Below are 13,903 nucleotides of genomic sequence, written 5' to 3' on the forward strand. Positions count from 1 at the left end.
TTATGTGAAAAATAAAAGAATTTAAAAAATTTTTAAATTTTTATATATTTTTGGTGTAAAAAAAGTTAATTCGGAATATTGTTAAATTATCATATTTCACCTAAATTATCTTGTTTTATCCTGAATATAAAATATATAAATATGAGTGTGTTAATAATAATGCAAAAGTGCTATATTATATGTTGATAAGTGCTGTTATTTATGAAAGGTGTATGCTATTTATGGGAGTAAATTGCTAGAGGATTACAAGAACTAATCGTAAGAAAACTGAACACAACATACACTTCCAGTAAACGTTTGCGAGAAAGGTTACAGCATAATTAAAAATATTTTCCTAAAGATTGTTATCAACGGTCCTCACCATTATCAACATGCAATGATATTATGTAACCGGGATTAGCAGTAACTAAGTAATTGTAGAATTAATAATAAGGAAGATTGAAATTATATTTTTCGACTACTGGATTAATTTTGTCATATAGTCCGTTTCTATACGAAGTATATCGAAAAGAATGGACAGAGTTGCAACAAGTACATATATCAATCTCATTAATATTTTACTTGGGTTTTTGTATTTTTATTTTGTATCATTCTAACGGGCTATAAGATTGATGATTACTGATGTATGAACTAATCATCATCTTTTACTTTATTTATTATTATTATTATTTCAAGATATAGTTATATTTCGAAATCGAGAATAAGCTATGTTCCCTTGCGATTTGGAAGTAAAAGGACGTATATCCTACATGCGTATATACAAATGCAATTGCTTCCTCTTTTTTTTTGTTAATCGCAGGTTCTCATTTCGAGATAATGCTGTCACATTTAATGTCACTCGTAATAATATATCTTTGGTATATACAATATAGTTACATTAATTAACAATAGCAGGCCTGCAAGAAATCATTAAGACCATTTTTGTTACCTATTTCAAACAAATAGTTTATACCTGGGTGAAGATTTCTGTCAATTTTTTGGCCATATCTAAGCATATTGTTTATGTGCAAGATGAATACCGTGGAGGAAAGTTGTGCGTGAGAAGCACAATTGTGATACACATATGCGACTAATTGTAAGCGATTTACAGTACAATACATTCTATGACAAGGCTAGACGAAGAAGTGAGGAAGGATACTCGGGAAATTTGGCATGTAGCCGGCGTATATGTAGGACGAACTATTTTTGTTAGTCCCCGTTTATATGTATGTGTATGTTATCTTACTCGCTTCGTAACTTTAAAGACGTCGGTCTCGGACACAGAAGAGAGATCAGGGAACATTTTCGACAGCTTCACTCGTGTTGCGAATACTGTTGCATGCCTGGCAATTTATCAAGAGAGTCTTATGATGCGTCGCGGATAGTAGAAAACGAATTAAAAGAAGGCAAGGCATCGATAGTTACATAATTGTATAATATTATAAATGTAGACTGTTAACCAATTAGATTTCGAGAATATAACTGAATAATAAATTTTATTTTCAGTGAATTTTCTTTCCAGTGAATTTAACAGAAACTTAAGATTTTATTGTTAGACAATGATGACTTTTTATGAAGCTAGACTTTAGTTTAAATTTACTAAAGGATTTGTAACTAGAAGGATATTTTTTGATTACATCGAAATGTTCTAATTAAAATTTTTTTCAGTTTTTATTTATAATAGCGCAATATTTGCAATTAATTTTATTCTACGCAATTAATTGAAGCGATAAAATTATAGAGATTATGCATTTTACGTAAGTTTGAAAATTACACATTGTCAGTGGTAAATATGATATTCAGTTAATTTGAATTTATTAATTTGATTTATAAATTAATTGAAGAAAGAAAATTTTAGAAATCGCATTAAATTATTCTGCGTCTTTTTATCTTATCTGAAAATTGCAAGTTTTTGACATAAAAACGAAACATATGAGAGAGCGTATATCGGTACCGTCCATATATCATCCGTCCTATGCATCCAAACATTTCTAGATCAACAACAATTAGTATTAATTTATGTAGAAAACTTTGCAGATATCTAATTTTTATAATACACAGCCGGCGCATGTTGTTGATAAGAACGTATGGATCGATGGACCGATGGAAAATGTGCCTGAACATTGTCTAATCGTTACATTATTAATTCAGTCATGTCTCTTCGCAAGTACTTCTATGTCCAAGACAGCGTCAATTAGTATTGTAGTCCAAACCGTAATATATTTTTCTATGTAGATATATGCTGGAATGAGTCGAGCCACCGAATCTTTTGTATTGTCGAAAACGCGATTATTATTTATGTTATTAAAAGAAGAAAGATGTAACAATTGAAATGACTACGTTAATGCGTCTTAATACCGCACCTATCTTTATGTGTTTCGTTATCAAAATACTTGATTCTATTTGTCACAAAGTTTTCGTACAATCTATTTCATGTACAACAAAATATATAAATTACTTTAATGTCAATCTTTCCAATATCACTGATGAATTTTCGTATAAATATAATACGTTGATAAATACTTAATAGGAATCGAACGATGCGCGAATAAAGGCTGAATGTTATGAAGGAGCAAATTATATATACTCAAACACAAATTATGTATAATATATCTGTATATATAACATTTTTTGTTCTCCATATATTATTAAAATAATAAATGAAAGATCGATTCATAGCTTCTTTCTAGTTCCACGATCAGGAAAGATCTAATTTTGCAATCCTTTCAATCTTATTTATGATTTGTCTAACTTTAAATGGTAAAATCACATTACGTATTCAAATTGTAAATGCTAAATAAAATTTACATTAGCTCATTCGTTTAAGAAAATAAAACGCATACCCAAATGTCACAGTTCGCGTGATGCGCGTGTTTATGAATCTCGTTTTAGATTCTCAAAATAAAAGTAACACTATAGTCTGGAACTTCTGGTTGTGTCGCCGGATGTGAAGGTGTGACTTGGCACATACCGTTTGGTTAAACGATGAGTGCTGCACATAGACTTTTTAACACGAGGGAAATCGAGTTAACATTTCTTACTTAAATATCTACTAAATACTTCCTAATATCAAAGAGATCAGATTTTGCTATAGATTTTAATCGGCAATTATAAGTTGCGACATTTTCATATCAATAATATCAACTTGATAATAACGTTAACAAATAATAAGTTGATGATAATTCAATAGGTAAGGCACACTAAGGGAGAAAAAGGTGATTGTTCCTTTTCATGGCAGCGTTTTATTCCAAATAATTGTAAGTCGATGAGAGTATAAACGTATTTTTCTCTTACAAAGCGATATATTCTAATCGTTACCCTGTACATATTTCTCTCTGTGATCGTAAACACTCTGCGATAAAAAAATATCATGGTTTTATCAGTCTTTGCGTCGTTTATACGTCGCCGGCGAGAAAAATCATCGTAAACGCTATTGATTAATATCCCTACAGTGATAATTGTGCCTGGAACTTGCATGTAACTCGGGTAGACGTCTGATAAAAAAAATAGCGATATGACGTCTGGTCGCAAGTGATCATTCGGCACTTATTGAGTGTTTCTATTTCTGGATTGCACGATGCATCCACGTCATAGTAAGCTTCACCTTTTTAAAAAAAAAGGTAAAAAAAAGACGCCAAGTATAAGCGTCAACCAACCAAGAAGTATATAATTTAATTATTTGGATATATTTTGTTAGAACAAAATACATTTTTATTGTATTCCAAAGTGTTATGAAGGCTCCCAAAAAGAAAATATGTCGAAAGGAGAGAGTACTAATGTGAGCCACAAAATGAACGGAACTCGGTTCTCACAATATAGAATCAAAATTTATCTTTAATAGCATAAACGTGTCGACCCTTCTTCGGGTCTTTCTCAGTCAAACTCGTTTATGTATAGATAAAATAAAAAATTTTATTGTCCCTACAAAAGTAATGATATCATCAAATTGCGCCAACTAAAATGGATGTTTATACAAACTAGATACTTAATTTTTCTGAGATCAAATCTTCGCAATAACCTTTCCTGTTGGTGTACAGCCACAAAAATAAAAAATTAAGTATTATCACTTTCCTCATCAAAGCATAATTTGCAATAACCATCACGTATTTGAAACAATAATCCAAAAGTATTTGTTACTAATGAAAGGTCTTTTTACAAGTTAAGAACAATTGCTTTAATCTTAGCGCCAAGTAGACTCCACCCTCTGCAAAGTAAAATTAATTTCGAAATTTTTCTGAATGATTTTTCTATATACGAGATAAATTTTTATAAGTAATAGTATTTACTTTTGATTATCATCTACTTGTAATCTGCTGTAGTTGGACAGATGAAATTATTTGTCCAAAAGAGCTCCATTTCCTGACCTCTGTGACACTCCAGTGCTCCAATAAATATTTTATTTGTATTAAAGTTGTCGTCTTTTTTTACCTTTTTTAAAAAAGGTTGTTTTTTAAGGTGATAGCACAAATTTTGTAGTAAATATTTCATAATATTTGTTACAACCCTAAATTTTCACACCACATGATATTTCACACATCCATAGAATGTGAAATTATATGTGTATGTACGTATGTATGTATGTATATGTACATATCATATGATTTCCAATTTATCTTCTTAGTCTTCTCTGTCATGAGATGATTATTGTACTAAGAAATTTGATAACATTATAAGATTCTGTTTCTTCGCAATAGATTCATCAAGACATTCTTAAATACATGGAACTAGATCATCACAGTGGTCACCCAAAAAATTACTTATTCTGTTTTTGTTCTTGCTGTTATGGAATCGTAGTTGAAAATTCGAATATGATGTTATAAAATTCTGTTTCCTCAGGTTTCCTTCAACTTCCTGGAATATACCCTGAATGTACTTAAGTACGATCATTCTGCTGATAACAAAGGAAATAATTACACATTTTCTTTAAATTGGGACAGTTATTGTAATCGAATCTTCGATAAAATGTCTCTACACTCTAATTTCGATAGTCATTATTAAAAGTACTAAAAGTAGCCATAACATTAAAATTTCGATCACAATAATGTTATGATGATTGTACAAATAAAGCACGGTCTGTCATATTAATCTGACATTAGTTTACAAATTATTATATTAATATTCGTGTATAAAATCATTAATTTTTTTTACACCATTTGAGATTTTCGTAAATCACTATTATTCAAGAGCAGTTATCAATCTGTTGTAAATCTATATCGAATCACTAACACTACCCAATGTAATTGCATTGAAATGTATGTTTCTGCATAATGTCTTTCATGCATTTTAATAATTGCCTTCGTATCAACAAATAGGAGATGTCCTTTTCAGAGATCATCACGATTGCGGAACTACGGAACATTTGACCGCAATTTGAGAGCTCTGTATTGTCTATAAAGTCGCTGCTTGCAGAATTGGTAGAATTCGACCTCGCGGGTAAAGTTGCTGCGCACCAAGTTCTTCACTTCCTCGCTGACTGGCGGTTTAAAGAAGTTTCGATTGATCCTCGTAAAGGAGTTTGATTGATCTAAAAAAAATTGAAAGACATAATTATACGGATGATATAGGAATAATCTGATTTCAATAACTTACGATTGTAACGTAATTAATGCGCAATTATCATTGTGCAATAAGAGCAATATATTGTATATGCCCAGATAGCTAAATTTGCCAGAACAGATTTCGTGAAATGCACAGTACAAATTTTGAAGGCAGAAAGACTGCAGATTGTATACAGGAACAGTTATATTCGATATGTTACCAGCATGTCAGCAGAAATACAACAAAATCTGCTCACATAACTGGACCTGCTCGGTTTCTGCCGACAATCTGTCGACAGCGTATGTTTTACAGACTCTATTGTCAAAACAAAAGCCAAATGCGGACACAAATGGCTATGGTTTTGGTGGGTTTGGTAGGTTTCTGATAAATCTGCTAACATTTTGCTGACTGGGTACATATACAGCGTGTCATGCGACGCTCGGATCAGCCGGAAAAGTTAAATAGAGCAAGATAAACCGAATCGAAAAGTCCTATATCATCTTGCAAAATTCTCCATAGTTTTTGAGTAATAAATAAAAACGTCTGGGCGAATGAGCGCACGAGAAGCAGCAGGCGGGACTCGGGAGACTTCTCGGGGCCTTCAGATGATGCTCACCGCTCGCCTCCCATCACGCGTCACTCGCCCCCCAATAATATGCATATATGTAATTATTTTTACAAATTTTAAAATATTTGAACTTTACCAACTTATTCGACTAATCTATACTCATAAGAGATATTATACAATTGATTTATGAGAAGTTAATCAATTGATATGTGATTAAGAAGATAAAGATTGGCCAGCGGATAAGATCAATGGCTTACCGTAGTAAACGTCGGTAGCTCCCTGAAAAAATCGTGGTATGTAGTTTTCCAGTACCGTGAGAGTTGTATTTATATCCTCCAAGACGCCTACTACCGCGTAGTGCTTTTCCACCGCTAACTTGGCTCGCTCCAGGGCACCAACGGTATTAAAAGGACTTTCGGAAAAGAAGTATATGTTAGAATGTCGCACTTGTGCATTCCATAACAAGTTATTGAAATATTAGTAAATAAGTTATAACTTTTCAATTTATATATAGAGAAAAGTCCCCTATTATGAGATAGGCTTCTAATATGAGACAGGTTTTCAACATTCAAATTTAATCACAAATCTTCATTCACAACGATTACACGATCTAACAATGAATTTTCCACTAAACAGATTTCACTCCAAGGGCAATAAATTTAGGATGAAACCAACAAATTATGTCTATTAATTTAGCAGAAACCCTGCAATCTCATATTAGGAGTAGGAAGACAAATTGTTTGACGACGTTAAACTGGCTAAGGTGGTTTAATTTAACAATTTATTCCAATGTTACAACCATCCAGATTGTGATCCTTTTCAAGGAAGTTCCTTGAATTAAACCACCTTAGCCAGTTTAACGTCGTCAAACAATTTTTCTTCCTGTTTTTAAATCAATTACCGGCGATAATAATATTCTTCTTGTCATATTAGGAGCTTATCTCATAATAGGGGACTTTACATACAACGTTATACAGTATATACTGTTTACTATCGTTATATGTTATTTAAAATAAATTGTAAAATATTTGATGTTACGGATTTCGATATGTGCGGTGGGAAAGCAATTTCTGGATATTTTGCAAACAAATCTTACGTGCATTTCTCGCTGTGTCCGCAGAAGAAGAGAGTTTGCCTGCGGTGGTCACCGATGCCTTCGTGGATCTCACCCTGCAAATATCTGCACTCTCGATCGCCCTTCAATACGCACGACTCAAAGTCCTTCTTGAGCCAATTGGGATCGGGCAACGGTAGGTCCGGGAAGATCTGCTTCCTCTCTACGTAGTACCACGGTGCTCTTACATAATAATACCAGGATATGACCCTCTCGACGGGATCGCGTACTATGTTGATATAAATCGGCTCCGGTAGGTGGAATCTGACGAAGAAGACGCAAGAAAGTAGAAAATGGCGGTAGCAATCACTTAAATTGCCAAGGCTAATCTCGTGGCACTCACTCTGTGAAGTTAGTAAAGCAGACGTGCTTCACGTAAACAGACGGTTCCGAATAACTGCTGACCATCCTGGCGAGATGTAGCTGAAAGTATAAAGAAAGTTAAACGAAAATTACATGCAATCTGCGAACAGCCTGCAGTACTTTGACATGGATATTGCAAAAAGTGATTAATCCTCCATTATCATTCTCGTTATTGTAGGTCCACAATAAACCCCGTAATCAGGAAAATAAGATTTTTCGAAGAGGGTCGACACTGACTTCAAACGTCTCTTTAAGCTGTACAGATCATGGTCTTTCTAAATGTAATATCTTGACTACTTGTTCACAGTGTTTCTTTTATACTTTATTCAATGAGGTCCTGCTCTTCATCTCCCCCCCCCCCAATTTTATGGAGAAAAATCCGAGCCAAAGAAAAACAAAGAAATACCGAAAAGATAAAACCGTTAGCGTCTCAGTCGGTTTGGATCGGTCAGTATCGTCGTACTTTTATATCACCTTGTAGGGCTCAGCGCGGCGACGGGATTGTAAATTAAACTGGTAATTACTACGCGAGCGGCTGCCATCGCACGATTGATGGTAATTGATTGGGTTTTCTTGTCGGAGGTCGTCGTACCTGCTCGATCGGCGCGAGACGTATGGTCTCAACTCGCTGCACACGGTCCCTGTTGAACGAAAATGTATTCCTTATCGACAGCCTCCTCAACAGCTCCATAAAGGTCTGCGAACCGACTTTCGGCACGCGATTGAAGAACAGCACTTCCCGGTCGGCCCTCTTCGTGTTGTTGAGAGCGTCAATGTCGAGCGCTTCCTGATCGTCGTACTAAAAAAAAAAATTATGACGTTAATTATTATTGCTGTCGAATCTGTGACCTGGGGGGGGGGGGGGGTCAATTCTGTATCTTACACTATAATGAAAATGCTGAAAGTGAGCGACTTTGTCTCCTTTTAAGGGGACGGTTAGAAAGAGACGAATTGCTATTAGCATTTTCACTATAGCGTAAGATGCAGAATTATCCTCAGAACGGATAAACCTAAATCTAAGTTTCCTCATATTTGTTCGCGGTCAATTAGGACGACGCGTGTAGCTTTTCTGCATTTCCTCTACGTATCTCGGTAATGGAGTTAAGAATGCCGGGGAATAATCAAGTATACGTGGAGCATCTGTGGGCAGCGCGGCCGCAGCGTCAGAGGAATCAGGATGCGGAGAACGTTGCGGACGCCAAGTGCAATTTACGAACGACTTTACCCGCTCATTTTCGGCGCTCATCTGTCATTATCGGCGTGCTGCCCGTTCTCCGCGAAAGAGAGAACATATTGTTCCGCGAGGAACGTCCGATTCCCTCTCGTTAGATAACGATTCGTGTTATTAGCAAGTCATTCCTCGGCATAAGGCGAACGAAGGTAAGACTTTGCTGTGAGCGCAAGTGCAAGTACGAGGCAGCTGCCCCGCGTCGCGAATTGCGATACCCAGCGGCGCGGTAATAAGCGGCCCGTTCTCTCTCGTTCGCATCGCGTCTTCCGTGTATATTTTTATCACCAGCAGTTACATCGATCGGGCGTTTCTTTTCTCTCCCCGCGATCCACGCGTCGCGCACCGCATGCTAATTTATCCGATTGGCGTTTATCGCCGCAAAAATTTGCGCCTACATATGCATGAGCGAAACTGGAATTGTGTATCGCTTCCGACGCGTAGAGGAAAGAAATGAGAATAAGAAGGCGCGACTTTACGCGTTTTCCTTTCTTTCTTTTTTTTTTCTATTAGAAATTCGCTATCACTGATGCGCCGCTGTCGTGCTTTCTTGCGTCGGAAAGATCGACGAAAGCGTGTGGATAAACTTAGAATGCTATTTTTAGCATTCACCGAATCTGGGATGCTACTGAGTGGATTATAAATAATTTTTTTCCATTAGAAATTCGCCATCACTGATGCGCCGTCGTGCTTTTCTCGCGTCGGAGAGATCGAAAGCACGCGGATAAACTTAGAACGCTATTTTCAGCATTCACTGAATCTTGGATGCCGTTGAGTAATTATATAGTAAATAATTTTTTTCTAATAGGAATTCGCTATTACTGATGCGCCGCCGTCGTGCTTATCTTGCGTCGGAGGGATCGAAAGCGTGCGGATAAACTTAGAACGCTATTTTCAGCATTCACCGAATCTTGGGCGCTATTGAGTAGATTATAAATAAGGTGTCGTTGGTGCAGATCGTTGAAGATTCTTTTAAACACGTTATCTTCCTTTGTTTCCGTTACCTCAGCTAACTCGATTTGATTCTGATACATCGCGCAAACAACGCGTAATGTAAGCAGGTCGTACTCCCGCTTGCGATTTACCGGTTTAAGAAATACGTTGGGCACACATGTAACGGATGAATAAGGTCACCTGGTGGTTACACAGTAAGCGATCGTACAATATCGGCCTTAATCTTAATAGTATGGCACGGGAGCTAACAACATCGAGATAAGAAGCGAGATATTAATGCGAGAATATAATGCTCTATCCGTTTATAATTGAAATGGGACTCTTGTTTATTAGAGCGAAGAATTACTTGCTAACAATTTTATTCGTGTTTTCATCTGTTTTATTATTAGAAAGGACTGATAATTATTAAGTAACTTATTCGCCACATAAAATGATAAGTGCGCTAATTACCTTTTCCACGAGAACATGTTGCACATTTGGGTAATGGATGCTGCCATTTGGATCAGAATCAGTTTGGATACCGTCTGAAAAAATAGACAAAAATCTTTAAGAATAAGTTAAAATATTCTAGACGGAGAGAATTTTCTCTTAAATTTCACCCTGAAAATCATATAACCGTGGGACAACATGGCATTTTGAATAACTGTATGAGAGGTTTTTGAAATTTTACCATACATTCTATTAGTAAAATATATACTAAGTATAATTACTAGTGAAATGTATGGTTAAAATTTCAAAGAACTCTCAGAGGATTCTTCGAAATGCCGTGTTGTCCCACGATTACATGATTGTCAAGATAAATTTTAAGAGAAGATTCTCTCCGTGTGTGTAGTAATTAAATGAATGAAGACGTGAAAATTATAAGCTGTCAATAAAGGATTCATTAAGGTAAATATCGTTTTGTCGTCGATGGAAAAACAGTAGCCGACTTTGCTTCGTCTTCGTCTGCACAAAACGCGACCGTAATTTTTTCTCTGCTATTGTGGAGAAAACCGCGACGGATTTGTGTCACGTCATTCGGAAAAATCAGCGCCGGAAGAAGATAAACTTCGTTTAACGTTTGATGGACGACTCTGTCCCGCAAGTCAGCGAACGCCGAGATTCCTGTCTCCGCTGTCACGGTCACGTGGGAAATTGCGTACGCAACGACGGAATTTCCTACGAATGCATGGCTTCGCTTTAGAGAACTCATGTAGATGACACGTACAGTTCCACAAAACGAATTTTTCCTATGCAATCTACACTGAAAAAAATTTCTGGTTGAATATGGACGAATCAGATAATTCCTTTAGGATTTACCAGGGTTCCTTTAGGATTTACCAGAAATCCTGTAATCCTACAGAAATTCTGGTAAATCCTAAAGGAATTCTGGTAAACCCTTAAGGGATTATCTGATTCGTCCATATTCAACCAGAAATTGTTTTCAGTGTAGCGATCTTTCCCCGTGATATTTCGGCGAAGGGGAACGAAACTTGGGAATTTCTCGAGAGAAACAAAGAAAAAAAAAGTCAAGTTCAATTCGTTGCATTCGACTGCGATTATATGGAGGAAAGTCTCCTATTATGGGATAGGATCCTAATATGGAATAGCGGGGTTTCGGTTAAATCAATAGGCATCATCGGTTGATTCCACTACGAATTTATTGCAGCGAAATCTCTGTTTAGTGGAAAATTAATTGTTAGATCGTGTAATCGGTTTTGAGTGTTGAAAACCTGCTCTGGGAAAAAGAAGACAGTTAGCAACCCAAAATGTCTTTTTTCCCCAGAGTGCTATCTCATATTAGAGGACTTTCTTCTAAATATATATTACTGGAATACGTGCGATTTATACATTCGACTATTTTGTCTGTCATAAAATTAAAACATATCATAATCGTTGGTCTTTTAATCTTATTCTTCCTCGTGGTTTCGCAAGTCGTATCTCTGACGATGTATTCCGCGAATGTTGGCGGATTGTTCTCTGACGTGACGCGCGTGTAGATCTCTATCGCGCTTTTCCCAACGCGCGCATACAGTCGGAATTCGGTGCGTACGTATAAAGCTGCGCCGGAAATACCGTAACAAGGTCCGCGCGATCCGTTACACGCGTACGGAACACGCATCAAAGTTATTTAGCCAGCAAACTTTGCGCGATTGTTCGCTCGAAACGGAGCCGCGGACGTCGGACGGATAAGGTTCAGAGCTCCGGCGCTCCGACGCGGGTGGTTTGGTACCCGTAATTAGCATTCCGATTACATAGCCTGCCGGCACGCGCGGGGCATTGTCGAGATCTATGTGACGCAAGATACAAAAAGTATCATTTGCGCCGTGTTTCCTGGTAACGATTCAATTAACGATGAATTAATTAAGAACAAATTGTCCCGAGCTGGATCGAGGAAGCGATGAGATGTTACCGTCGCGCAACGTGATCGATCACCGGCGCAGCCCCGCGGAATTCATTAAGACGCTTAGAAAGTAACTACGACTCCGGTCTCTTGTTAGCGCACACCAGAATCCGTCGGATTGTACGCGAGTGCGCGGATAACGAGAGGCCCGCGATAGATAAATCGGCGATCGCGCGGTGATTAAGAGGTCGCCGTGGAACTCGGCCAAGATCAACGATCTGTGGAAGGACCGGAATCGAGGTCCCCCGTAGGCGACCGTTGGTCATCTCTAGAAAGTTACCGCTCCCCGTCGAGCGCCGAGAGATGCTCGAGAGCATCTCTCGTGCGCGCGGAACGAACGCGCGAGAGGAAAAAAGGTACAGCGCGCGCGCGCGCGCTGCCGGCAATGCGCGTTTCCTATTTCTCTTTCTCCACGCCTCTCTTTCTCCCTGTGTTTCTGCCGCGATGCAGCCAACTGGAAATGAGATCTTGTTCCGCGCGAAACCCGCTCGATCGCTCCATATACTTTGTCTTTGATCGACGCGACTAATCTGATTCTTCCGCGCAATCAAATGCGGATTAACTCGTGTGAGAGACGCTTACTGCAAACCGCAAGGCGCTGCTAACAGTCAATTCATATGCATCTGCTCTCTGGGAGACCGATTATTATTTTATCGTTCGATACTTTCCCAAGGAACAATTTTAAGTCAAGATGACATCAAATTGACATTGTCCTGACTTTTTCTTCTCCTTGGGTCGAATTTGGCGGTTCTACGCGGTACAAACTTGAGAGTGTACGGTATCTCGCCGAAGGTCATAAAGTGACGACAAATTATCATCTCACTGACTGCAAATAAAGCCAACGGCACACGATACTATTTTTCCTGCTGGATTGCGTAGGAGAACCAAGAAGGTTGCAGAGTTTTAGATCAGGCAACTTACGGCTAAATCCTGATTGGCTCTCGCAAGCGATCCGGTAGGAAAAATCGAGTGCCGTTGGCTTTAGATTCAACGGAACGCTCGATGCTACATTCGTGCGGAAAATGTAGCATCAGGGATTCAGTCGGGATCTCGTACGAGAGATAGGCGGGTGCGAGCGGCTCCTCTCACGATCGCGCGCGCGCACAGTAGATGCGGTCGGTTCGTGATCAGACTGACAATAGCAACCGCGGGCGCGGGCAGCTTCTTGTGACCTCACGCAACACGCGAGGGAAGCCGACAGAGGCGATTATCGATGGTACTTCCTCTTTCCCTCTCTAACCCTGACTCTTTGTCTCCTTTTTAATCCCTTTCTTCTTTTGCACATGAGCCACGTGAGTCCGAGTCAGCTTATCGTAACACTTTAAACGGACGGCTCTCTGGGCGCAGACTTCCGATTGACGCGCGCCGCAGCTGCAACTCACAGCGACTCGCGCACAATGCCGATGAGTTATGCACAAGATTGGTTCGCGATACCTCTGTGCAATAACGGTTTCTATCGGCATTGTATTCCGCACCTTTGTAAAACTTCGTCTCAGATAAAATCCAAGTCGTGGGTGCATACTGCGATGGCTATAATTAATTTTGTATTAGCTTGTTACCTATGTTATCATGATTATCGTATTGCAATACGGTATAGACAATGCTGTACGATAACCGATAGCAATGGCCAAGTACTGGTTGTGTCCAATATTTTTCATAGCCCTGCTTACTTCTTCAAGCAGTTGCGTAGCAATGAAAGGTGACAGAGATGTGTACCATTAGAAATCTCATTAGTGGGTCTTATTTAGCCTTGCTGGGACATTACAAAGAATGTAT

General features: G+C 38.2%; 1 protein-coding gene across 1 annotated transcript in view; it reads right to left on the reverse strand.

The window, feature by feature from the left end:
• Nucleotides 1–4,901: 4,901 nt before the first annotated feature.
• The window catches only part of LOC105563557 (heparan sulfate 2-O-sulfotransferase pipe), a 30,964-nt gene continuing 21,962 nt past the window's right edge, over nucleotides 4,902–13,903 (reverse strand). Inside the window, exons 3-8 of the mRNA XM_012015226.1 lie at nucleotides 10,195–10,268; nucleotides 8,155–8,361; nucleotides 7,543–7,622; nucleotides 7,182–7,463; nucleotides 6,343–6,497; nucleotides 4,902–5,503 (exon numbers count right to left, since the gene is read on the reverse strand). Coding sequence (XP_011870616.1) covers nucleotides 5,328–5,503; nucleotides 6,343–6,497; nucleotides 7,182–7,463; nucleotides 7,543–7,622; nucleotides 8,155–8,361; nucleotides 10,195–10,268 — 974 coding nt within the window. The 3' untranslated portion in view covers nucleotides 4,902–5,327. The remainder of the gene's footprint in view (nucleotides 5,504–6,342; nucleotides 6,498–7,181; nucleotides 7,464–7,542; nucleotides 7,623–8,154; nucleotides 8,362–10,194; nucleotides 10,269–13,903) is intronic.

This window comes from Vollenhovia emeryi, unplaced genomic scaffold, assembly GCF_000949405.1.
Source record: "Vollenhovia emeryi isolate VEMERY1.0 unplaced genomic scaffold, V.emery_V1.0 DF939174.1, whole genome shotgun sequence".
In the NCBI taxonomy this organism is placed as follows: Eukaryota; Metazoa; Arthropoda; class Insecta; order Hymenoptera; family Formicidae; genus Vollenhovia; species Vollenhovia emeryi.